The 26225-nt window shown below is 41.3% G+C and overlaps 1 protein-coding gene and 1 long non-coding RNA gene across 7 annotated transcripts in view; one reads left to right on the plus strand and one right to left on the minus strand.

Annotated features, from left to right (window-relative positions):
* LOC131920829 (uncharacterized) overlaps positions 1 to 4868 on the minus strand; it is a 95462-nt gene extending 90594 nt beyond the window's left edge. The window contains exon 1 of the long non-coding RNA XR_009381783.1: positions 4537 to 4868. This is a non-coding gene — a long non-coding RNA (uncharacterized LOC131920829). The remainder of the gene's footprint in view (positions 1 to 4536) is intronic.
* Positions 4244 to 26225, plus strand: part of Rel (REL proto-oncogene, NF-kB subunit) — a 30236-nt gene continuing 8254 nt past the window's right edge. For 2 of the 6 annotated variants that reach the window (XM_059275277.1, XM_059275278.1), the window contains exons 1-3: positions 14931 to 15369; positions 19947 to 20095; positions 23676 to 23767. In XM_059275277.1, coding sequence (XP_059131260.1) covers positions 15184 to 15369; positions 19947 to 20095; positions 23676 to 23767 — 427 coding nt within the window. In that variant the 5' untranslated portion in view covers positions 14931 to 15183. Of the gene's footprint in view, positions 4631 to 4910; positions 5176 to 14930; positions 15370 to 19946; positions 20096 to 23675; positions 23768 to 26225 lie in introns of those variants that run through there. The other 4 variants (XM_059275280.1, XM_059275282.1, XM_059275283.1 and 1 more) reach the window with 4 other exon arrangements.

Here is a 26225-nt window from a genome sequence, read left to right on the forward strand (position 1 = left end):
CAGAAATGTCAAATGCCAGTCCAAGTGACAGGGTCAGTTTGATGTGAGCTGAGAGTCACCCGCAGGAGGCTCTGCTTAAGCTGGAGACCGGTACAGAGGCAAACACAGTCCTTGATATAGCAATTATCCCAGATGAGGATTATGACAGGTAGCTGGGTGACAGTTAGCATGCCTGTCACATTTTGGTCTTGGGGTGCTCCTTCTTTTATAGTCCCAGGTAAGGGGGTTGATTACCTGCAACACGATTTTTAAGTTCATGTGTAGGGCACTTCTGATTACCATTAGCTATATTTAGCTCTTGGTCTGTGTCTCCTGGTGTGCTGGCAGCTAATAGTTGTTTACTTGTAGAAGCAAGATGGTAGACTCATTCTCTCTTGGCACTTATACTCAAAATGGAGTAACTCAGGTCATGGCTGTTGCTTTGTAAAATGAATTAGTTTAAGGCTAGTGTGGTGGTTTGAATGGGAATGCCCCCAATAGGCTCATATATTTTAACTTGGTTCAAAATTGATGAAACTATTTGGGAAGGATTAGGAGGTGTGTCACCGGGGGTGGGCTTTGATGTTTCAAAAGTCCACACTATTCCCAGTTGGCTCTTCCTCTCTCTCTACCTCATAGTTGTTGTCTTAAGATGTAAGCTCTCAGCTGCTGCTCTGGTACCCTGCCTTCCATGTTTCCCACCATGATGGTCACAGACTCTAACCCTCTAGAACCACAAGCCCTCAAATTAAATGCTTTCTTTTATAAATTAACTTGACCATTCATGCATTTTGTGACTGTCATAGAAAAGTAACTGAGGTAGCTAGGGATAGCCTGAAAGGTGATATTCCATATCACAAAGTAAGTCAGAACAGGCCCAGCCTGTTCTCTATATTGGTACTGCAATATGGAAGGCACCTGGGTCACTCTTAGAAGACAGCCAGTCAACTCACAGGGGACTTTGTACTAACTTGTTGAAATTGAGTTTGTTAGTGATAGCCCTGAGCATAATGTAAATCCACACCCTGCACCAGCTAGCACTCCATTTCTGTTTTCTTCAACACTTCCAAAAGTCTATACCTACCACATCCATCAGTCTCTCCTCAGCCATCAGTCTCCTCAGCCTGCTTCAATTCAGCTTCATGATCACCATTTTTATAGCACAGTTCTCAAGTCACAAGTGACCTCCATTTTTTAATATCCATTTGATTGAGACAGAGTCTCCTACCATCACCTAGGCTAGCCTTGAACTTCAGATCCTCTGGCATCAGCCTGCCCAGTCCTGGGATTACTGGAAAGTGCTATTCCACCCAGTTTAATTACCTCTATTTTACCAAAATTGAGTTCATTAAAAAAAAAAAAAAATCCTCAGCTGAGGCTCTGCTGTCCCCCCATGTGAGGACTTACCCTTTTGGAGGAGGGAATAGGGAGTGGGGTGGGGGGCAGGGGGAAAGCGGGAGGAAGGATGAGAGGGGGAATCTGCGGTTGGCATGTAAAATGAGTAATTTTTTTTAATTGAAAAAAAATCCTCAGCTGTTTCAATTTTACCAGCTGGCCCTGACATCAAATATCCGACCTCCTTTCACGGTGTCCTCTGCACAAACAAACACTAGTGCAAAGCAAGGTCTCATCCCCATCACTGCACAGCGCAGCTGCTCCGCCTTCACCTGGGGAGCACAGCTAACAGTTTAACACACAGCCAGGGTAAAATCCAAAATGTACATACAGACACACCAAATGCATGGTTAAGATTGTCCCATAGCCGGGCGGTGGTGGCCCACACCTTTAATCCCAGCACTTGGGAGGCAGAGGCAGGGAGATCTCTGTGAGTTCGAGGCCAGCCTGGGCTACAGAGTGAGTTCCAGGAAAAAGGATTGTCCTTTAGTTCAAATATCACTTCCACAGAGTATCCCTTCAGGAGAACCCAGGCAATTTCGATTACTCCAGCCATCTTATTTTCTTTACAGAAATAAAGTAACAAAAACATTCCTGGATGTTTGTTTTTTGAGACAGGCTCTCCCATAGCCCAGGCTGGCTTTGTAAATTCATTATATAGTAGAGTATGACCTTGAACCCCTTCTCCTACCTCCACCTCCCTGTGTGCTGGGATTACAGACATGTGACACTCCGCGCTAAAACTACCACATGCTGCTCTCTATAAACTCCAATAACTAACGCCTTATCAGTTGTAGAGTAACACCACCTCCTGCCCAGCACAAGGCCTAAAAATCTCCATGAGAATTTAAACCTTTCTTGGCTTCAAGATGTAGCTTCTTATTTACTTTGTCTTTGGATAAAAACAATTAGACAAGTAGAAACAATATTGTATGGATCTGGCTACATTAAAGGCTGAAGAGTGTGTGTGTGTGTGCGTGTGTGCGTGTGTGCGTGTGTGCGTGCGTGTGTGTGTGTGTGTGTGTGTGTGTGTGTGTTCAGTTCACATGTACCACGAAGCCATGTTTTGCAGCTCATCCTATGGATCTGGCTACATTAAAGGCTGAAGGGTGTGTGTGTGTGTGTGTGCGTGTGTGCGTGTGTGTGTGTTCAGTTCACATGTACCACGAAGCCATGTTTTGCAGCTCATCCTATGGATCTGGCTACATTAAAGGCTGAAGGGTGTGTGTGCGTGTGTGTGTGTGTGTGTGTGTGTGTGTGTGTGTGTGTTCAGTTCACATGCACCACGAAGCCATGTTTTGCAGCTCATCCTAACTTCAAAGTTATGATTCTCCAGCCTTGGCCTCCGGGGTGCTGGACATAATCCACCCTACAAATCGCTTTTTCTGTTGCTGTTTTGTCTTTGTGATTTGTCTGTGATTGTATTTAACCAAAGAAAACAACTACTATTTATACCTTTTGTGAAGACACTTTTGAATTGACGGGTTTTAATTATTTCCTTAAGGGCGTCCTTCACTTTGGGGTATTTGTATGACACGAGGATTTTTTTTTTAAATAACAGGATGGCATATATTTTAACTATCTTTTTCAGCGTCCTTCCAAGCACATGCGTTCTGGCACATGTGGAGGTCAGAGGACAACTGAGGTCGGAGGAAGTTGGTTCTCTTCCTTCCATGGATCTAACTCAGGTTGTCGGGCTTGGTGGCAAGCGCATTTACCCCCTCACCCATCTTGTCAGCCTTCAGGATGCCATTTTCTATTTCCCCTCCATACTTATTTTAGTCAGTAAGTGACTGGAGAACGCAGGGGGCGGAGCCAGATAACCCTGGGTTATTTTTGTTGTTGAGACAATCCACCTGCCTCAGGTTCTCTTGAGTGTACTGGGCTGGGTAATCTGTTTTTTTGTTTTTTAAGTTTTTTCGAGACAGGGTTTCTCTGTGTAGCTTTGGACCCTGTCCTGGAACTCGCTGTGTAGCCCAGGCTGGCCTCGAACTCACAGAGATCCGCCTGCCTCTACCTCCCAAGTGCTGGGATTAAAGACGTGCGCCACCACCACCCGGTTTGGGCTGGGTAATCTTAAATCGTGCCTTTCCTTCGCAGGACAAGTACCGACAAGCTACTTCTCCAAACCTCCTCCATCAACTCGTGTATACAATGAAGATGGTAACACATCACAGACCAAGAGAACAGGTGCCCTGAGCAACTGAGGCAAAGCAGGACTCCGCCAGACCCGTCAGTGCACTACCAGTTCGGCCCAGGCTTAGGTCGTGGGTATCTCGGTCAAATCTTCACGGTCACAGACTGGAGGCCTCGCCGCGCAGCCCGGCCGGGCTGAGAGCGTTTGGTTCGTAAAAGACGCCATGTCGATCTAGAGGGAAAATCAGACTGCGGGGGTCCCCGTATGCAAATCCGCGCCCTACCGCCGAACGCGGGCGCCGGCGCTTCCGCACTTCCCCTCGGGGCACCCGGCCGGCCGGCCGGCCGCGAGCTGGGGCGCGGGGGCGGAGATTTGCATGTGCGAAATCGGGAAGAGGGGGAAGCACCGCTCGAAAACCCCGGGCGAGCCTCGGGCAGCCAAGGAGAGCGCCCGCTGCACCGCCCGGCCCGCCCCTCCGCTTACAGCGGCGCTGCGAAGGACACCGGCGGAGAGGGACTTCTCCGGGGCCGGCGGCTCCTCAGGCGCGCCCCCGTCGCCGCGCGCCCCCGACCCCGGGAGCTCCTCGCGGGAGCGCGCAGGCCGCCGGAGCTCCGGCAGGGAGGGAGGGAGGGGCAGCGCGGGCGCGCCCGCCGTGAGGCCCCGCCCCCAGCCCCGGGTGGGCGGCGGCGCGAGTGACGCAAGCCGCGGGAAATCCCCGTTCCGCTGGGCGGTCCGCCCCGCCCCCTGCCCCTGCCGCGGCATCCTGGCGGGGCGAGCCAGGACACTAGTGACCCGGCGTGAAGACTGAGGGGTGGGAAGGTGTGAGCCGCAAACCCAGAGCGGGCCGGGAAAGAAGAGGAGGCCCGGGGGTGGCCCGAAGACTCGGGTCCCGGCGGCGGAGGCTGTCGGCCTCCTGACTGGCTGGCGGGCGGGCTGACTGGCTGGCTGACGGACTGACTGACTGATGACTGGCTGACTGACTGCCTGACCGACCGACCGACTGCCTGACTGGCGGACTGACTGACCGAGCGGCTGACGGACCGGCTTGCAGCCTCTGGCCGGACGCTGGGAGCTGCGGCGGCGGCGGCGGCGGCGCGCGGAGCCGAGCCATGGCCTCGGGTGAGTACCCGGGCGAGCACCTGCGGGCGGGTCCCGGGAAGGAGCTGTCGGGGGCCCGGGTTGGAGTTGGGGCGTTCCGCCTTTCAAGTCGTCTCGGCTGGCAAACTGTCAGCCGTTTAAGAAGGTGCCCGCGTCGGGGTGTGCGTGCGAAATCGAAGCGGCGGCGCCCTGTAACCCGATCTCAGCCCCCGAGCTTCCCGACCCGCGGGGAGCTCCGTGAGGGCGGCACAGGGCCGCCGCGTTCCAGACCCGCGCTGGGACGCCGCCGCGTTCCGCCCTCGAACAAAAAGAGGAACCTCCGCGCCGCGGGCGAGCCGGTGGCTCGGCGCCCCTGGGCTGACAGTTGTGCGGCATGGCGTGGCTGTGAAACCTCGGTGGCGTTTAACCCGTTCCGAGCGAAAACGCCAGCTTTCCCCCTCTGCGAGCTGAAGGGATCTCTTGTCTAGTTGGCCGTGCAGAGACGTCCTCGACTCCCAACCCTGCACGAAGGTTTTGTTGGCAGCAAGAGGGCGAGACGAGTTTTTGATGGTGCTTTAAAGTAACGGGTGGGGATGGAAATATGATCACCTCCTGCAAATGTTTCTTGGAGGCGAACACGTTTATCAGAAACGGTTTCCAGGCCAGGGGATCGAGCCTAGAGTGACAGCCCTGTAGCCAAAGCAGCCCGGGTGGTGGTGGTGGTGGTGGTGGTGGTGGTGGTGGTGGTGGTGGTGGTGGTGGTGGTGGCGGCGGGCGCTCCCCTGGCCGTGGGAACTAGGAGCACACCGTCGGTGCAGCGGGAGGGATGCTGACCCTTATCTTCCCGGTGACCCCGCGGGTCACTGAGGAGCAGGCGGCGGCCGACGTCTGGCACAGAAGAGGAAGTAGAAAGCTTAATGAACTCTTTAAGAGTTGAGCAGAACAATGCGTCGCTCCTGCTGTAGGCCCTAAAGGAAACTGGGGTGTTTCACATGACACTTGATTTCAGTTTGTCTGTGGTTTTCATGAGAAAACAAGTGTAGTTTAAAATATTTCAACTTTCTCTTTACCCATTTAAATGAACCGAGACTTTCAGGTAATCTTGTAAATTCGTCAATTTAACTCACGTTCAGATTAAAAGTACAAGAGATTTTGTATGAAAGTTGTAGAGTGTCAAGCTCTGTTAAATAAAACATCTCTGCCCTTGTCTACTCAGCAAGATTTTATTAATATAGTACATGAACGTAATGCTTGACATTTTTTCAAGAGAAAAATTATTTATTACATAAAGTACTGTAAGACAGCTATGATTTTAAAATGTGATACAATTGAAATTTATCTAAGGACACATAATTTGTGCTGTTATAAAAGTGATTCCCAAAATTAAAAGGGGGAATTTTTAAAGAAATGGCAAGGATTTAAAAGTTGTGTTCGTGTTGTAGCTTGTGATAGTGGGCTTGCTCAGCTTCTGTGAAGCCCTGAGTTCGATTCTCAGTACTGTCAGGAAAAAAACCAACAAACTAAAGAAAATAAATCTGTAAGTTGTAGTGTCGTTATCTTCTTGCTTTAAAAAAAAAAATCAAGGGTTGCACTAAATGAGACTATTTAAAATACATCATGTCATTTAACTTGTAATTCAGTTATTTGAAACTTCTAGGCAAACATATAGTTTAAAGGAGTCTGACTACATTATCAGGTATAAAGACCATATAGAGAAAAAATGTGAAATACATTTAAAAATCCCCATTCCATTTGGAATAGTAAGTTAAGAGCAACAAAATTTGCTCAATTTATCACTAATTTAGACCCTTTTTGTAATATGACATTGAAACCTCAAAAAGTATTCTTATTGATTACCAAGCATTTAAGATCATTTGTTCATTTCTCTCCGGATGTCATATGTAAATAGGTTTGTGTAATTGAATAGGTGGTGCTTATAATGTAAAAGTATCATAGATCACAATCTCGTAAGCAGAATTATATAAATGCCACAAGTAGACAGGATTTTATATGATGATCCTAACTACTGTTCAGGTAAATTAGCAAATTATGACTTCTTAGCTAGCCATTAAGCTGTTTCCGTTGACCTTTTAAAAATACTGTGCTTTGATTCTATCTCGCCTTTTGAGATGATTAGTTGTAGCAGACAAAGTCATTATTCTTGTGATTCTATTCTATTTACTTTTAGATGCTTTATGTACATATTTAAAATTTTTCATTATTTCATAAAAGAACAAAATGAGGGGGGCACAGTTACCTTATGTGGCACATACTGTGGTTACTAATGATTAATACATACATCTTTGATGAAATGTTCTTTTTAAATTTTAGAAAGTTTGTGTTTAGTCACATTTTTTCTTTAGTATGACTCTGTTGTATCACATAACAGGAAGTACGGGAAGAATTTATTTTTGTAGACCATACTACTCACCAACTTTTTGTATGTGAATTTCAAGATAACCTTTTTTTCCCCTAATAAAAGTGAATGTACCTGAGAGACAGCTTACACTTTAATAATAGAGCTGGAAGTTAGGAGTAAGGTTAGCTGAAACAAATGACTTCCTTTTTTTTTTTTTTTTAAGTAAGCTTGCTCACAAATACAGATATTTCAGAAACGAAACACATGAAAAAGAGATAAAGATGTTATCAAAATTAGTGATGGATAATGAAGAGAATGAGTGGAGAACATGGACAGGAGGCACAATCATAATTAGGAACACAGGGTGTGTGGTCTCTTTCTCAAATACAATTTAAGGGACTCAGAATATATTTTGTCTCAATTTTCTCCCATCTGTGTTCTCTGCATAATTGTGTTTATGAGCACATGATCTGAATATTGGAAAGGAGGATATATTTACCCAAAAGTAATTGTTCATTTGAAATTTGTATTTAACTGAATCTCTTGTATTTTTAAGCCTGAAATCTTAGTAGAGATGATTTTGATGCTGCCCTGTACTTCTTATTCTAGGAAAGACTAAACATTACTTTTTCATTCTAGCAGGTAAAATCCTTAGGATTTTTTTTTTCCTGTACCCATGCAGTGAAATCTTACTGCAAAGCGTTTGCTTCGCTTTGATTTGCCTTGTGGTACATACATCAGTTGAATTCCTCCTGGTTGAAAGTCAGCTGGTTATATTGAATTTTTAATATAGATTTATATGTTTATATATATTTGTGTTTGTGGTTTTGTTTTTTTCAGATAGGATCTCATGTAACAAGGATAGCTCTGTAGCTATGATGACCTTAAACCCCTGATTCTCCTGCCTCAGCCTCCTGAGTGCTGGAATTTTAGGTGTGAGTGACCAGGTCTGGCTTGACATAGCTTTGATAGACCTGTCTGGAGGAAAAAAGGATACTCTTAATTACTCTTTTCCAGAATGAATAGAGATGATGTTTGGAAGGGTATGGTTATTAGCTGTTTGCTCCCTTGGATCCCAGGCAAAGCCTCTTACCTAGGATTCCTGTGAGAGAGGCGCCTCTGGTCAGCTGTTCTCGACCCTGGATAGCATGACCATCATTTGAATGCTGTATTGTAAAAAATAAGGTGCTGGTAGCAGTTCTGAATAATACTGTTAGAAAAAGCAATCAAAAGCTGTCTTCAGAATGTTTTCTTGGTTACAGTTGAGTAAGCTTTTCTTTGTGAGTGGAGGAGAAAAAGGAATGACAGCTAGCTCTGGTTGTTTGCCTGCTTTACCCATCATCCTGTCCGTACTTGGATCTGAACTTTGGGTTGCTTCCTGAGTAACTGGCATTGTTGTTTTTACTTCGTGTTTCAGGGCACTTGGTCTTCAGAGTATTTAGACTAATTTGGAAGGCTTTTTCAGAAATCTGTCTGGGCTTTGTTCTTGAAGAGCTACATTTCTCTTCAGATCTCTGTGAGGTTAGGGTATGACTTATGGTTTGGAAAAGCTACCTAGGTGGACAGACTTTGTTCCAGGGACTACTTTGAATCTAAATATTTGTTCCTAAGATAGCTGTATTGATTTTTAGATTATATAGATTATAATATAGATTATAATCTTTTAGATTATATAGATTATAGATTCTGTTATTGTGATTTTATGCTGAACTGCCTTTTTGTTACATAAATAAAGTAATTGATTTTATTCAAAAGCATGGTTGTCTTCAGTTTCATGATTCCTATGACTTTTTTTTTGTTCTTTCAACAAAAAAATCTCATGGAATAGTTTCACTCTTTATCATTCTTTTCATATCTCTTCTGTGGTCATAGACCCAGAAGACATCCACTTGGTAGGTAGATTTGTTAGTTTCTTAGAATATGATTTCTTCACTGATATATTATTAAAAATTGTTACTGTACATATATGTGTGTATGACAAGGCATAGTGCTGCATTCCTTTAATCCCAACAGTTGGGGGGCAGAGGCAGGCGGCTCTCTGAGTTCAAGGTCAATCTGGTCTATTAAGCATGTTCCAGGACAGCCAGACCACACAGTGAGACTGTCTCAAAAAATAAACAAACAAAAATATAATAGAATAATAATAATCTTTTTCTCACAATTTCATATTATTTTGAAGTTTAGTTTTACCATCTCTAAAATGAGTTAATAACACCAGTTCTCTTTATGAAGATTAAAGTTAAGAGGATCAGTGAGAAATACCTATGTGTGTGTTTTAATTAGTATATGTAATTAACATATTCTTATTATGTACTTAATTCTGGTTTCTAATTCTAGCAATAATATTTTAGTGGGTATGCCTATTTTATATGTAATTTGACAATTATTTTATTTCTAATGTTTCTAATGTAATTTCTTTTTAATTTTAAAATCTCATACTTGAATTAGTAAATAGAAATTAGTACATTAGTAAGTAATAAATAGTAATTAGTAAATAGTAAAAGGAAACAAATAGTAAAAATTAGTAAATAGTAAAGAGAAAAGTAAATAGGCTCAATGTTTTCAAAGAGCTTTCCTTTTTGCCTGAGTGCACATGAAATCTTAAGTATATTGCAAGCATTTTAGCTGTAATTCAAAGGTTATTCTAGCTGGTATTAACATTTACAATGCAATTCAAAATATAGGGTTCAATCCTCACTTTACATTGTCCTGGTTAAAAAAATTAAATTGTTTAGAAACGATTTTGAAAACATTTCTGTGCTTTAAAAAACTGTAGTGACTTTCAGTAATCTTAGTTAAGAATATTTATTTTCCCTAAGATTCTCTGATTTGTAATTTTCCCTTCTTCCTCTCCATTGAGGACTACATTTTTGCATTTTTTTTTATCTTCAAGAGGAATGGCATTGCAAAGCAGTACTGAGGAAGGACATGATTGGCTCATTGTTCTGATACATAATATAAACGATTTCATAGATAGGAGGGTTTTAAAAGTCATAGATACAGTTCAACCAACATATGAACAGCTATGAGGAAGCATGAAGGTGTAGTCACTCTATTTGCCCACAAAGTACTAATTTTTCAGTTATAGAGGAATCTAATAAGGAGGAACTGATTAATCATTAATACAGTCCCTTAATTTTTGAAAAACTGACACAAAAGAGCTTTGGAATTTTAATCTACCAACAGATGCTGATTTAAGGCTTTAGTGAGTAATATAATTTCTGCCATTCAGTAACTTAAAGAAGTAAAACATGTAGCTTTATTTCAATAACAAAGCTGGGTGTGGTGGCAGAAATCTGTAATCCTGGTACTTGGAAGGTACAGTCTAGAAGATCAAAAGTTCAAGGAAAGCCTCAAGCTATATATTGAGTTTGAGGCCAGCCTAGGTTACTTGAGACCCTGTCTCAAAAAAAGGAGGATGTAGCTCAGTTGGTAGAGTGGCTGCCCAGTATTTGAGAGCCCTGGATTTGATTCCCAGCACTGTACAAAGCCCTGTGATAGCTGAGCCTCTGATTTCAACACTTGTTCAAGGCCAGCTTAGGCTGCAAAGCAACTTAGAGGCCTGCCCTAAGATGAGATCCTGTCTCAAAACATAGAGAACACAATAGCTAATCTTCCCTAAACTAATGTGCTTTGGAATAATCGCCGTAAACAAAAATACTATGATTGTTGGTTTATAGCAGTGTTTCTCAACCTATGGGGTCCCATATCAATTATCCTGCATATCAGATATTTACATTACGATTCATAATTATAGCACAATTACAGTTAAGAAGTAGCAACAAAATAATTTTATGGTTGCGGGGGTTGGGGGGTATCACCACAACATGAGGAACTATATTAAAGGATCACAGCATTAGGAAGGTTGAGAACCATTGATTTACAGGAAAGGAAAGTTATTTCCTACTGGGGGAAATGTATAAATCAGACTATAAATTCTGAAAGTTGGTTTTTAGTGAGGCTTGTTATTAATGAAGAGTTTCTTTTTTTGTTTGTTTGGTTTTTGGTTTTTCAAGACAGGGTTTCTCTGTGTAGCCCTGGCTCTCCTGGAACTCACCCTGTAGACCTGGCTGGCCTCAAACTCAGAGATCCACCTGCCTCTGTGCTGGGATTAAAGGAGTGCACCACCATCATCCAGCTCAATGAAGAGATTCTACAAGAGGAAAAATAAATATAAATTACATGACAATATTTAGGTAATTCTTACTACTTTAAGATTTTTGTGTGTGTGTGTGTGTGTGTGTGTGTGTGTATGTGTGTGTGTGTGTGTGTGTGTGTTTGAAACAGGGTTTCTCTGTGTAGCTTTGAAGCCTGTCCTGGAACTCGCTTTGTTGACCAGGCTGGCCTTGAACTTATAGAAATCTGCCTGCCTCTGCTGGGATTAATGGCATGTGCCACCACCACCTGGTTCTTTAAGATATTTTTAAATAATCTTTTCAACAACTAACTTTATGTTTCTTTGTATTTCATAATTTCATAAATACACTCACCAGTTTAAAGGAATGTGTAACTTGTATAACTTGGTTGAATGACTCGACCGTGTTTTTTCTACATCTTGAAAAAAGTTAACAGCTACTTTAATGGTGTCATTCTGTATCAATTTCCCACCAAAACACCTTTTAAAAAGTAGTGGCTGGGATTTATTTGACCTTTTAGTTCAACTACATAAATTCTTTAAGATGCCACTGAAAAAAATCATGTTGAATTTAACACAGTTGAAAAGAAATGCAATTCTCCAATAGTCTTACAAGAATACAAGGTATGAAATATTTAAAACCGAAATGTAAAGATTACATATACAATGATGCATAAATTGTGAAATATTCATTTGCTTATATTTTCTGTAATTATTATGAACTTGGTTGAATTAAAATCAAATTTCCTCTCTCTCTCTCTCTCTCTCTCTCTCTCTCTTTCATTGGATTTTTTGTTTGTTTGGGTTTTTTTGTTTTGTTTTTGTTAGTACTGGGATTGAACCCAGGTCTTTGGCCTGCTTTCTATCATTTGAATAAGCAAGTGAGTGATAGATTTAAAACAAGAGGTCTGAATTAAAATGTATAAAATATTTATTGATTGTGTGTGTGTGTGTGTGTGTGTGTGTGTGTGTGTGTGTGTGTGTGTTTGGGTATGCATGTGTGCACCAGAGACTACCTTGGGTGTTAATTATCTTGGTTCTCCAGGAGTTGTTCATCTTGTTGAGACAGGGTGTTCACTGGTACCTAGTACTCAACCATTAGGCTAGGCTGGCTAGCCAGTGAACTGCAAGGTTCCTCCTCTCCCCCCTACCCCCCCCCTCGCGCCCCCTTGCCCTGGGCTTCCGGTGTATACTCCCATGCCTGGCTTGTATGTGGGTACTGGGGATTGAACTCAGGAGCTTGTCTTTGAAAGGCAGCTCTTTCTGACTGAGCTGTCTCCCCAGCCCACAGCACCAGTGGTTTATTTGTCTTTGATGTTTAGGTACCAAACTCCTGTCAGTTTTTTTTAATAATCTTGTATATTTGTGTGAGGATGCCAGATCCCCTGGAACTGGAGTTACAGACAGTTGTGCGCTGTCATGTGAGTGCTGGGAATTGAACCTGGGTCCTTTGGAAGAACAGCCAATGCTCTTAACCACTGACTGACCCACCTCTCCAGCCCCCTCTACACTCATCTATGGTTTCATTTTCCTTAGTTCGTTTATTTGTAATTAACTATAGCACAAAAATATTAAAAGGAAAATTCCATAAATAAATTAAAACTTTAAGTAACTCATAAAAGTTTGTCATAATTGCTCTATTTTGTTGTTGCTAATCTCTTTATATGTATGTATTTATAGGAGAAAATCATATATATATGTATATATATACAAGTAATCTTTAAACTGATTATTTTCTCTCTTTTCTTCAGTCTGTCCACTACTATCAGAATTCTTATTCTAGTATACTAATTTGATTTTGTGATTTCCTTGAATAAAAACATTGATTCCTTTCCACATATGGAAAGGAATACATATTACTGAAAGTGTTTGGACTTTCAGTTCTCTTTCTAAGAGTGGAATTGTATTCCACTTCCATTGGTGATTGATGCACCTGTATAGACAATTACTTCCCTTTTTCTAGAATGTCTTTTCACTCTTGTTTTGTTACATTTTCCCCCTCCTAAACTGTTCGATTCCTCTTTTGTTCTTATTATAATTTCTGCAGAATTTTGTGAGTGCCTTCCCCCTTTTGTGCACTAATAGTGGTGATGTTTGCCTCGCTGTGGGACAGACATCCTTTAGGGTAGCAGTATGAGAGAGGTGGTGTGATAGTGATGCCACTGTCTTCAAGAGAGCATCCGAAGTAATAGTAGAACCGCTCATTGACTGCCTTGTATGTGTGACACTCGGTGAGAATTTAACACATATTTGACAGAGTACATTAACAATACGATTTAATTAACACAGGGTCTTGCCGGACTCTTGCTGGATCTTATTTTAAGAATAGCATTCAGGAGACAGAAGCAGGGGGATCACTGCAAGTCCATGGTCAGTTGGACCTACATAGTAAATTCTAGAATGAAAAGAAGACAAAAGTAGTTGGGTGGTGTAGACCTTGTCCCATGCTGTATTTAAAAGATCCATTGTCTCACCATTTCTCAAGATTGCATTCTAAGAGAATAAGCCCTAATGAAATGGATTTGTGATTTGGGGAATTTATACTCTTAAAGTAAAGGTACCACGTGGTTACCTACCCTAACTTGTAAACACAGTTGTCTTTTTTGAACTTTTATTTCATGATTTGGCTAATAAAAAGGATGAAGATGCATATGCTTTTAAAGTTTTATTGATATACAATTAATTATTTGTAAGGTAATAATTATATATAAACTTTCAGTTTTTTGATTTTTAATTTTTGAGACAAGATCTCTTTATGACCAAGACTGGTTAACTATTGTTATGTATAACTCTTATTCTCTATTTAAACCTAAACTTCATGTTAGGACCCCAAAGATGGACTTTGAGGGGAGTCACTGTATCTTTTTGTCCATCCCGACTGGCCTGGAACTTGCTATATAGATCAGGCTGGTCTTGAACAGAGATCAGCCTACCTTTGCTTTTGAGATAGCTAAGATTAAAGGCCTGGTCCACCACACTTGGAAATAAAAGAATATAAATAAATAAATAAATAAATAAATAAATAAATAAATAAATAAATATGTTTATGTATATATGTTACACATATATACATATATATATTTTTTTTTTGTTTGTTTTGTTTTGGTTTGGTTTGGTTTTTCGAGACAGGGTTTCTCTGTGTAGCTTTGCGCCTTTCCTGGAGCTCACTCTGTAGACCAGGCTGGCCTCGAACTCACAGAGATCCGCCTGGCTCTGCCTCCCGAGTGCTGAGATTAAAGGCGTGCGCCACCACCGCCCGGCATACATATATATCTTAATCAACACAATAAAAATAAACATGTCCACCATCCTCTAAACTTTCTCATCTGCTGGTTTTAAATAAATGGTAATCAGCTGTATTTCATTATAGACTGACTTATGTATTCTAGAGTCTCATACAAGTGGATTATATAGTGTGTGCTTGTTTTAGTTTAGCTTCTTCCACTCAACACACTAGTTGATAGCTGTGTGTATCAATATTTTATCCTGAGGGTACATATTTTGAATTACATTTGTTGTGGAAAGTAAATTATTTTATTTTACCCACATTATATGTTACATTTTGGAGGAGGTTCAGATGGAACTGATGTGAAAATTTAGTTGAACCTAAAGTCACTTCTGGGACTTGTTTTAGTATATTGTGTACAGATCATTTGGTATTCCAGACTTGCAAATACAAGGATTTAAGTGCATTTTAATTTTCAATGAATGTCCTTTCATGTACTTAGAATCTAATTTAAAGTGATGAAGCACATTTTACTCAGTTTTGGAGTATAATGTACTTCTGAATCCAATTTTCTTCACCTTTCTTGGGAAATATTGGGAGAAGACCCTTCTACTTGGCCTCATGTGGACAATAACTCTAAAGTGGTTTTCTCAGAACTTACTACTGCCATTAGCTATAGGTATTAAGCAAGCAAGCACTAATCAGCTGTGTGTTACTACTACATAGAGCTCAGTTTGTATAGGAAAAGGTATCATTCTCGTCTAATCTATGATGACTACGTTTGAACTTCGTTATTCAATGTTGAGAAGGGAAAAGATCTTTGTTTTGGTGTGTTGTTTTGTAAAACCCAGATCATTAAAATCCATTGTATTGCTATGTATTCTAATCTCACTGCCCTATCCCTTTTAAACTTTTCAGGAGGATATAATCCATACGTAGAAATAATTGAACAGCCGAGACAGAGGGGGATGCGGTTTAGATACAAATGTGAAGGGCGATCGGCAGGCAGCATTCCTGGGGAGCACAGCACAGACAACAACCGAACATACCCGTCTATCCAGGTAACAGGCCTTCCTCCAGTGTCTCCCTTTAGGTGGCTCGTGTTTCACTGTGGCAGTTACATGAAAGGCTCAGTTTCTTTTTTGTTTGTTTCAAGACAGGGTCTCTCTGTGCAGTCCTGGCTGTCCTGGAGCTCACTCTGTAGACCAGGCTGGCTTTGAACTCAGAGATCTGCCTGCCTCTGCCTCCCGAGTGCTGGGATTAAAGGGGTGTGCCACCACCACACAGTGGAAGGCTCGGTTTCTTAACAGTTACCTCCACAGTCTTTTGCTCCCACCCCTGTGTTTTTTCTTTGTACTTGCTTTGCATTAACTAGGTTTGCAGGGAGGTCTCTAAAAAATGTGGCCTCTTTCCTGCTACAGTTCACGTATTAATGTAACCGCAGTGGTTCACGGGGCTGACTGTGCACTGACAGCTTCAGATCTGATCCCTTTTATAAACACAGAGGTTCTAGTGAGGAAAAAGCATTCTCTGTCCATTGTGGTGAGGAACAATTATTGTATATGCTAAACAATCTTTTAGTCTTGGAGCTATTAATAAGGAAAACCTTTTCCCTCCTTTTTCCTTACCTTTATTGCGTATTTCCAATACTCTTGAGTTATTGACATCATCTAAATTATCACTTTTTTTCTCTCTGTGTTTAAGGGGTGTATGTGTGTAAGGTGTATGTGTGTGTAAAGGGTGTATGTGTGCGTGTGTGTGTAAGGGGTGTGTGTAAGGGTTGTGTGTGTAAGGGTTGTGTGTGTAAGGGGTGTGTGTGTAAGGGGTGTGTGTTTAAGGGTTGTGTGTAAGGGGTGTGTGTAAAGGGTGTATTGTGTGTAAGGGGTGGGGGGGGTGCGCACGCATGCGCGCGCTCTTTTGTGTGTGTGGCAGTGCAGGCACTCATGTGGACATCAGGACAGCCGTGGGTGGTTGGTGCCTCCCTTCCACCTTTTTGAGGCAGATGTCTGTTGTTTTCTCACATCATATGTCAGGCTACTTGGTCCACTAGCTGCCAGGGTCCACTATTTCTGCTTCCTATCTCCTGATGGCAGAGTTGGTATCACAGGTGTTCAAGCTATTGGTCTCTCTTTATCTTTTTTGACAGACAGTACTGGGGATTGAACCTAGAATGCTAGGCAAGTGTTCTACCATTGAGATAGATCCCTAGCCTGTGAAAGTAGTTTTTGATTGAAAATGAATTTGGCAAATGTACCATATATATAAGGTATGTTTATATGTTATATTTACAAATTATATTTACTTGTCTTCTACTTTTTATAATTTATTTGTTCATGTTTGGTGTTTTGAAACAAAATTTCACTAGACTAGGCTAGCCCCAAACTTGTAGTGATATTCCCTCTTGCCTCTGCTTCCTTCATGCTGGGATTATAGGCATGTACAATTCTGCCTGGCTGATTTTTATCACTTAACTGCCAATTAAAAAGCTTAATAGTGAGTTGGTGTGGTATCACATGCCTGTAATCCAAGCATTTGGGAAGTAAAGACAGGTAGATCTTGAGTTTGAGAACTGCCTGGACTACATAAGAAGTTCCAGGACAATCTGGACTTTTAAAACCTTGTCTCGACAAATAAATGAAATCAAAGTTTAAAACTAGTCAGGGGCAGTATCATCCACTGAAATCTCATCTAGTTGGGAGGCTGTGGTAGGAGGATTACTTGGGTCCAGAGACCAGTGTAGATAAAAGCAAGACATCATCTCAAAATGGAGTTTGAAAAATGGTTCTTAACCTTTCATCATTAGATCTGAAATCACTGCTTTGTAAATCACTAGCTTATTTACAGTTTATTTTATTTAACCTAAGAAGAATTACAAAGTTAAAAAAAGTCAATTGCCAAGTTATATATTGATTTCCAAATTTGCGTTTTTGTTTTAACTGATATGTAGATGCTGAAATTATAATATTAATGGGATGTCATATAACGTTTGATAATGTATACATCTTGTAATTCTTAAATCAGGTTAAACATACTTAGCTCCTCAAACATTTATCATTCCTGTGGAAACATTCCAAGTCCTCCTAGCTTTTTAAAAATATACAGTACACAGTCACCATATTGTATAATGTGTGCCTAGAGCTTTTTGTCCCATCTACTGTACAAATTGAATTTAAAATAACATTTTATTGATATATATGTGTGTGCATGTATCTGTGAAAATGCATATGTGGGTGGAGGTCCACAGAGGCCAGAAGAGGGCATCAGATCCCTTGAAGCTGAATTTAAGGGCAGTTGTGAACTGCCTGATATGGATGCTGGGATCTGAACTTTGGTCCTATGGAAGACCAGGAAGTGCTCTTTGTTGCTGAGCTATCACTTCAGCCCCATAACTTCATGATTTTAAATCACATTTTTTGGCAACAGTATGGATTTGGGATAGCTAAGTTCTTTTAAGTATTCAAATGGAAGAGATGTAGTGAAAAGTTACCTTAGAAATTCTATTCTTCCAATCTTGTGAGTCATTTTAGCTCCTCTTTAAAAAAATGTCCCTAAATTTTATTTATGACTTCATACAAAACATTCCAGACCAGTGTGTCTTGATCCCCATCTCCTACTCCCCTTCATTCTCGTTGCTCTGGAAGTAGCATCTGAGAGCTCTTTTTGCTGTTAGTGATGATGTGCAACCAGATGAGCAGCCATTCTGCAGCCTGTTCTTCAGAGACTGTTTGGTGAGATAGTTCGGATACCTTGGAGGAGACAGTGATCCTGCCCTTGCTCCTTTTGATGGTCACAGCCTCCCCAAGATTCCCAGCTTTTCCTGTCACCTTGACTCTCCCTGGAGGAACAGCTGGACACCAGTAACATCCACGGTTCTGTCTTCTATAGTGTGGGTGCAGTCAAGGGAGAATTTCAAAACCTGCTTTTCCCTCCTTCGCCGCTTGCTTTTTCCATGGGCATGTGTCCTCAGAGGACTCTGTTCTTGTTGTTGTTGTTGTTTGTTTGTGTTTGTTTTAATTTTTGAACATTTTTATTTTAGACTCTCTCCCTCTGCCCCCCCCATTGTGTGTGTGTGTGTGTGTGTGTGTGTGTGTGTGTGTGTGTGTACATGTAGAGGTCACAGGACCCTTCACAGGGCTGTTCTCTCTGTGTATTACGTGAGATCCAGAGATTACACTTCTTGGTGGCAAGTGCCTTTACGTGCAGCACCATCTCACCAGCCCCTAATTCTTCTTAAATCACACTACTGTATGCATCAAGATTATATGTATGATTTGTATCTCTTCTGTTCCAACAGATCCTAAACACTTTACAGCTTGAATTCTTTCTCCATCCGCCTATTTGGTAGTTTTGAGTAATTACCTCTCTTTTATCTAGAAAGGCAGTAAATATTTTTTGATTACTATTCTGTTTAAAAAAGAGGGAAATGGTAGCAGGTGGATATGATCAGTATAAACTGTATAAATAAATGTATGAAACTTTCAAAGAATAAACTATAAAACAGCCAGGCACAGCGGTACATGTCTTTAATCTCAGAACTCGGAAGGCAGAGGCAGTTGGGTCATATCTGTTTGATGTTATTTCCAGTGTGGCTTAAATATGTTTTCAAGGCATATTTATGGTATGACAGGTGTAACTAAGAGCAAAGCACTGAGAACCTAACTCTAAGTATTTCCTTGTGCTCTATGATTTAAAAAGAAAAAATGTGTCAACTTGTCAGGTGGTGTTGGTACACACCTGTGATCCCAGCACTTGGGAGGCAGAGGCAGGAGGATCTCTGAGTTCAAGGTCACCCTGGTCTACAGAGTGAGTCCTAGAACAGCCATGGCTACAAAGAGAAACCCCATCTTGAAAAACAAAAACAAAAACAAAAAAAAAGTCAACTTATGTGATTTATTTAGGATTTTTGAGACAGGATCTCATATAGCTCAAAGGTGCCTCAAACTCACCATGCAGCTGAGGAAGACCTTGAACTTCTGAATGTTGCTGTCTCTACTTCATGAGTGTGGTTAGTGTGGTGCTGGGAATCAAACCCAGGGCCTTGGGCATGCTAGCAAGCATTCTGTCAACTGAGCAACATTCCCAACCCAGCTTGCCTGTTTTATGTTTGGTTTCTTGAGACAGGGTTTCTCTGTGTAGCCCTGGCTGTCCTGGACCTTGCTCTGTAGACCAGGCTGGCCTCCAACTCACAGAGATCTGCCTGCCTCTGCCTCAAATGTGTTGGGATTAAAGGCGTGCGCCACAATGCCCAGCCTACTTACCTGTTTTAAAAGGAAAATAAATAACCAGATGATAGAGCTAATGAAATTAGGGCAGAAAGAAACATTTCAGGAGTTGGAAGGTAAGTTTTCCCTGATGGTATTCTCTGGAAACTTTAATCTCAAGTGAGCTGCTGAATATTTGAACTTTATTCAGTGCTGACTTCATTATATAAATTGAACTTGAATTTAGTGGATCAGCTCTTTATATTTGTTTGCTTTTAAAACAGGGTAGTATTGTTTGTAACCATAGCTGGCACTGAACTTGTACAAATCCTGCCTTTCAAATGCTGAGATTACAGGTATATGCCACAATACCTATCTAATAGATCTGTTCGTAACAAGATATACTTACGGATTGTACAATTAATTTCCCCTTTCAGATTATGAACTATTATGGAAAAGGAAAAGTAAGAATTACATTAGTAACCAAGAATGACCCATATAAGCCTCACCCTCATGATTTAGTTGGGAAAGACTGCAGAGATGGCTACTATGAAGCAGAATTTGGACCAGAACGCAGACCTCTGTTGTAAGTATACTGTCACAGACATCTTAGGCAATAGGACAAGGATATAATTTTAGTTTTTAGCAAAATTAATTTCATATTTAATTTAGTATACATTTAAATTTTTAATTTTATTTTCATCTATGGGGGGACATGCATGTGCTGTGGGTGCATGTGGAGGTCTGAGTTGTTTCAACTTGTGGAGTTGGTTCTTTCCTCCACCATATGGACTCTGAAGATTGAACTTAGGTCACCAGGTGTGATGGCAGATGCCTTTAGCCCCTGAGCCACCTCACCATTGGCATTAGAACTGTCCTTTCATTTTTTATTAACAGCACCACACGATAGTCAGCAGAAGTACGTCTTTGAGAGTCGGAGGTTTAGACAGCTCATGTCGCCTAGGCTGGCCTCAAACTTGCTGTGTAGAATGAATCTGAACTTCTCTTCCTGCCTCCTCTTCCCAAATCCTGAGATTGCAGGTTACACTACCACATCTGGCTCAGCAGGATCACTTCTTTAAAAAATTCTATGTTCTTCTTATTTTTTTCTTAAGGGTTTATATAAGTCAGGTGCCCTTCCAGAGGACCTGGGTACTGAGGGTACAGGTGTGAGGTCATAGCCGTGAGACACCACCTCAGTTTATGCACACTGAACGCAAGACAGACTGCTGTCACGTTAGGCTAGCCATCTGACAACTGAGCTATATGTCTACCATTTCTTATCCTCTAAGCTTTGACTGTGTAGCTCAGCCTAGCTTCCAACTTGTAGTGATCCTCCTGCCTCAGCCTCCAGAGTATTGGCATTATAAGTAAGCATGCATTACCATACTTAGATAGGTACTTCTTTATAATTACTGAAAGTAAAGACAATATATTTTATGTTGTGATTTATCTCTTCATTCTACATAATCTATGAAAAAATTTGAGGCCAGCGTGGAGTACACAGCAAGACATTGTCTCCCCAAAAGTTCCTCTTACTAATAGTAATAACACAAAACCCAAAAATGTGCATTTGACAAAAATCTTACTGCCTGCGTCACTCGAACTTCCAGCAGTGTTTCAACTTTGAGCTGTTGGTGTCTTGAGATGCTCTTTCTGTCGTCTGTGAAGACAGCTTGTTTTCATTTAGTTTTCCGGCTGTTCTTCATGTGGTCCCTGTGCTTTCAGCTCTGTCACACTCTAGTGCCTCTAATCTTTTTTTGGGGGGTGGGGGAGTATTTCAAGACAGGGTTTCTCTGTGTAGCCCTGGCTGTCCTTGAACTCGGAGATCCGTCTGCCACTGCCTCTTGAGTGCTGGGACTAAAGGCGTGCGCCTCAAATCTTACATTGCAGTCTTGAGAGGATTCTTTAGTTTCCTCTGCTCAAAGTGCTCTTTTCATGATCTGTTCCTTTCGTCTTCCTAGTTCAGTTCACATTATCACTTCCCACAGGAAGCCTGCCTGCCCACCTTGAATTGATCCCGTTATATGCTCCTTTCTAAAAATTATGTTTACCTTCATAAAACTTGTTATGATTCAGTTGAGTGGTTTTTTGCATGTGATTATTTAGTAGTTCCCCAGACTTGAGCTAGCAGGGTTTTTTTCTGTAAATGGCTAGTAGTATCACAGGCTTTATAAGCCATTTGGACTCAGCCCAGCTATTGCTGCAGGAAAGCAGCCACAAATGATATGTGAGTGTATGAACATGTTTGTGTTTCAATTCAAACTTTATTTGCAAAAACAGCCGTATGCTGAATTTGGCCCATGAATTAGAGTTTGCCAATCCCGCATTCCAGACACTAAGGTTCCATGAAGGGAGATAGTGTACATCTCCATTCCTTTCTGGAGTTTTAATGCACAGCTGGAACTCCAGAATGTGTTGAATGACTGTGAAGGAGTAAATGGGAGAATGAACCAAATACCCTGATGGTCCTTGATTTCCTTAAGTCACAGTTTTTTCCTCATTCTCTTCTTTGTTCTAGTGTTGGGGTTGATCCCAGGGTGTCATGAACTAGACAAGTACTATACTCCTGAGTTAACACCCTAGCTCTCGAAATTTTGAAACCCCCCATTACTTTTAATATTTTGTGCATAGCAGATGGGATTATTCACATGAAACAAAACAAGTAGTGTATATTAGAGTGAAGAATTCTTTTAAACCTTTTATTAGAGAAAAACTGAAAAAACACACTAAGACTCTTTCAATCTTTCTTTTTGAGAAAGGATTATTTTGTTACAGGATTTCAAGAAAGGATTAAGAATTCATAACTTATTTATTTTTTGTTATTGGAGGAAGGAAATGGCCGAGTTATTTTAGGTGCTGATTGAAGCCACAGGTGTGAGTGCCAAGCATGAAGCATGAACGTAAAGGCAGCATGAGTGTGGGGTCGGGTGGACCAGGGAGCTCCAGCGCCAAACGTGGAGAAATAGGACGTTCTTATCATTGAGTTTTGCTTCCTTATTCACACCCACCCATCTCAAATGATGTCATGGTTTTTCCATGTGGGAACACGTATGACTGGGGGGTGGTAGGGGAGTTCCCCCACCATCATCTGTATTACACATATGCAAATGAGTAATATTTGTAGCTATTGAGGAGTTTTCCATAAATGACCTTTTAAACTGTTGCTAAATATTGTTAGTATTAAAGCTCTCTAACAAAACCACTTTACTCCTTTTATTGTAATCCTGTAACATGGCATAAAGTGTATTCTATAATCTGAAAAACCTTGAGGCCAGCCTAGAGCACACAGCAAGACACTGTAGAGCTGCTTGCCGTGACTTGGTGTATTTAATGATACACTTTTCAGTGATGAGCTAGGGAGGCAGCATAAAGGACAGAGGAGTCAAATATAAAAAGGCCAGCCAGGTCTCTCATCAGAATGAAGAACTGTATATAAATGGGGCCCAGGTGCTTATCTCTACCCAACTGTCCCTGTGCCCAGATGCTGCCAAACCTCTAAAATGTTCACGAAGCCTGGAATACTGATGTTCATCTCTAATTATTTGACTTTTAAGTTCCAGAATGTATACAGTTTTTTTTAATGCAGTAGCCACTTCTATATCATCTTTTAAAAACACTGCTCTAGGAGCAAAACATACCTTCCAATTTCAGGGTCTGGCTGTCTTTGCACCTCTTGATATACAAATTTTAGAGAACTGATCATGAATTTGTTTGGAAGGTGAAATTTGCTTTTTGATGTTTTTTTAATGTTTGTCCACCTTGGTATATTTGACTAGGCATATTGGTAAGATATAAAACAGTATATTTAAAGTGATACAGTACTATATATACTTCTTTGGTTTTGTCTTTTGAGACAGGGTTTCCCATAGTCTAGGCTAGCCTCAAACTTGCTAGGTAACCGAGGATGATCCACTTGCCTCCACCTAGTGCTGGGACTAAAGGCATGTGCCATCATGTGCCCTGTTTTTCTATGAACAATTCTCTTAGACAGTTCTACTTTTCGTTACTCTCGTATCTTCATTATCACAATTAGACATAGGACTCATGATCTAGTAGCTGGATTTGACAGGAAGGTGACTTCTTGGTGTTGAGTATGTTTGATTTCTGTCATATTTTTGTTTAACTATAATGTGGTTTTGAAAGTTTCATTTCTTTGCTTTTAGTTTTCAAAATTTGGGTATTCGGTGTGTAAAGAAAAAAGAGGTGAAAGAAGCTGTTATTTTAAGAATAAGTGCAGGAATCAACCCTTTCAATGGTAAGTATTTTGTTATAGTTTCTACTATTTGGATATCGATGGACTGTGACTTCTATTATAATTCTACTTGTTGACTTACATTTGTACCTGAGGAATCACGTGGATTTAAGTAGACAGTGTCTTTGTTTTCTTTGAGGAAGCCTCCCCTCCCCTTCCTTATTGTTTATTCTGACATAAGATCTTCCTTTGTAGCTCTGACTGGTCTGTTACTACATATGGCAGACTGACCTTGAACTCCCAGCAGTCCTCCCTTATAAGCGTCCCAAGCTTGCACTGTAGGTGTGAGCCATCATGCCTGGTTAAAACAAAAGGAAAACGAAAGCCTTCTCCAGGAGTTCTGATCTGTTCTCTTTGAATGTGCTTCTTCCTTATGCACTGTCCAGCAAACAGTCCTCACTCTTTCTCTGAGAGCTGAATAGGCACCGTGGACTTTCCTCCCTCGGCCTCCCACAGCTGTCTTTTAATAGGAATCTCATAAGGCCCAGCTGACTTGAATTACTATTTTGCTGAGGCTGGCCTTGTCCCTGCCTCTGCCTCCCAAGTTCTGTCATTCATTACAGGCATGCAACACCATACCTGGCCACTCAGAATATTTTGTAGACTTCTTTAGTTTTTCTATGTATGAATGTTTTACCTGCATGTGTATACATGCACCACAGGTGTACCTGGTACTCTTGAAGGTCAGAAGAGGGTATCGGATCCCTTGGAACTTGAGTTGCAGATGGTTGTGAGTCACCATGTGGGTGCTGGGAACCAAACCCAGGTCCTCTGCAAGAGCAATAAGTACTCTTAAGCACTGAGGCATCTTTCTAGCCCTTCAAAATATTTTGTAGTAGTTTTTGTATTGACAAAATATGTCTTGCTGTTTAGCACATTTTATTGGTAATAACACTTAGTAACCATTTTATTTTTAACTTATTGTTTTGGGGACAGGGCTTACCATATAACACAGACTGACGTCGATGCTATATCTATCCTCTTCTCTCAAGTCTCCCTCCTGCTGGAATTATAGGCACCTACCACCATGCCCAGTTTAAGCATTTGTTCTTTTTTGTTGTTTTTGTTTTTGAGACAGGGTCTCGAGAATTCCGGACTGGTCTCAAACTCACTGTATAGCCAAGAATGACTTGCATTTTCTGATCCTCCTGCCTCCACATCTCAGTACTGGGATCATTGTCACACTTGGTTATGCATTGCTAGGGACTGAAGTCAAAGTTTTGTTGTGTACTAAACAAGCACTCTGTCACAGCTGAGCTGCTTTCCCTGCCCCCAAGCATTTTTTGTTTATTGTTTATGACACTATTTGGGTGTGGCATCTGGTACCTTTTAGCGTTCTGTATTGTTAAACAGATAAATGATTGCCGAAGTGGATGCAGTAATGCTTACTTTAAAAAAGTCTTCATCCTACAGTCCTGTGTAGCTACTTAAATAGTTTTGTGGGTCTAGGCATGGTGGAGCACACATGGCTACTTGAGATTGCATCCTCAAACTCACTATGTAGCTGCAGATAGCCTTGTATTCTATTTGAGCCATTAGTCACTTATTAATTGAAGAAATGTAATGAATACCTATTATATGTAAACTTTTATCTTCAATGTTTAGTGAAAATACAAAGATGTGACACCCATTCTGAACTCATAGAACTTTGCCTTATTAATAGGATAGAAGTGGCACATGTAAATGATGATCACGTAAGATAAAAACCCAAATTCAGATCTAGTGCTTCACTGAGAAAAGGGATATTTCTTCTAGTCCAGAACGAGACTTTGTAGAATTAGCTCGGGCTGGGAATAGGGCTCTGTAAGTAAGTGCTTGCTGCCAAGCATGAAGACCTGAGTGTCATTCCTAGCGCCCGTTTGAAAACAGCCAGGTACTCCCAACACTGGGGAGGTGGCTACAGGGGGATTTCTGGGGCTGGAGGTTCAGTGAAAGACCCCGTCTCAAAAAATCAAGTGAAGACAAGTAAGTAAGACACCCAGTATTGATCTCTGTCCTCCACATGTGTGCTTTTTCACACACAGCCATGTACAACACAAAGCAGTTATTAGTTGTTTTCAGCCTTTACTCTGAATCCAGATATCACTTACGATTCCTGATTGTCAGTAGTTTTTAATCATGTTGTGCCACAGATGGGAAACATGGTTAAAAACCATGTTAGTGTTAGGTAACTTCTGCATTCTAAAAATAACATTTTGACTCCCCCCTTTTTTTCTTCACTGTGGGAGAAGGTACATGGTATGGAGTCAGAGGACAGCTTCAGATGCTGTTCCTCAGGCATTGTCTTTTCTGAAACGGCTTCTCACTGGCTTAGAGCGGGGCAAGTCTGCGAGGGTCCACCGGCTCTGCCTTCCCTGCACTGGCATTATAAACCTCAGTACTGCACCTGGCTTTTGTACATGGGTTGGGAGTCGAACTCAGGACCTTGTGCTTGCAGAACTTTGCCACTTTGCCGACAGAG

The sequence above is a fragment of the Peromyscus eremicus genome, chromosome 10, assembly GCF_949786415.1.
Source record: "Peromyscus eremicus chromosome 10, PerEre_H2_v1, whole genome shotgun sequence".
NCBI classification, from domain to species: Eukaryota; Metazoa; Chordata; class Mammalia; order Rodentia; family Cricetidae; genus Peromyscus; species Peromyscus eremicus.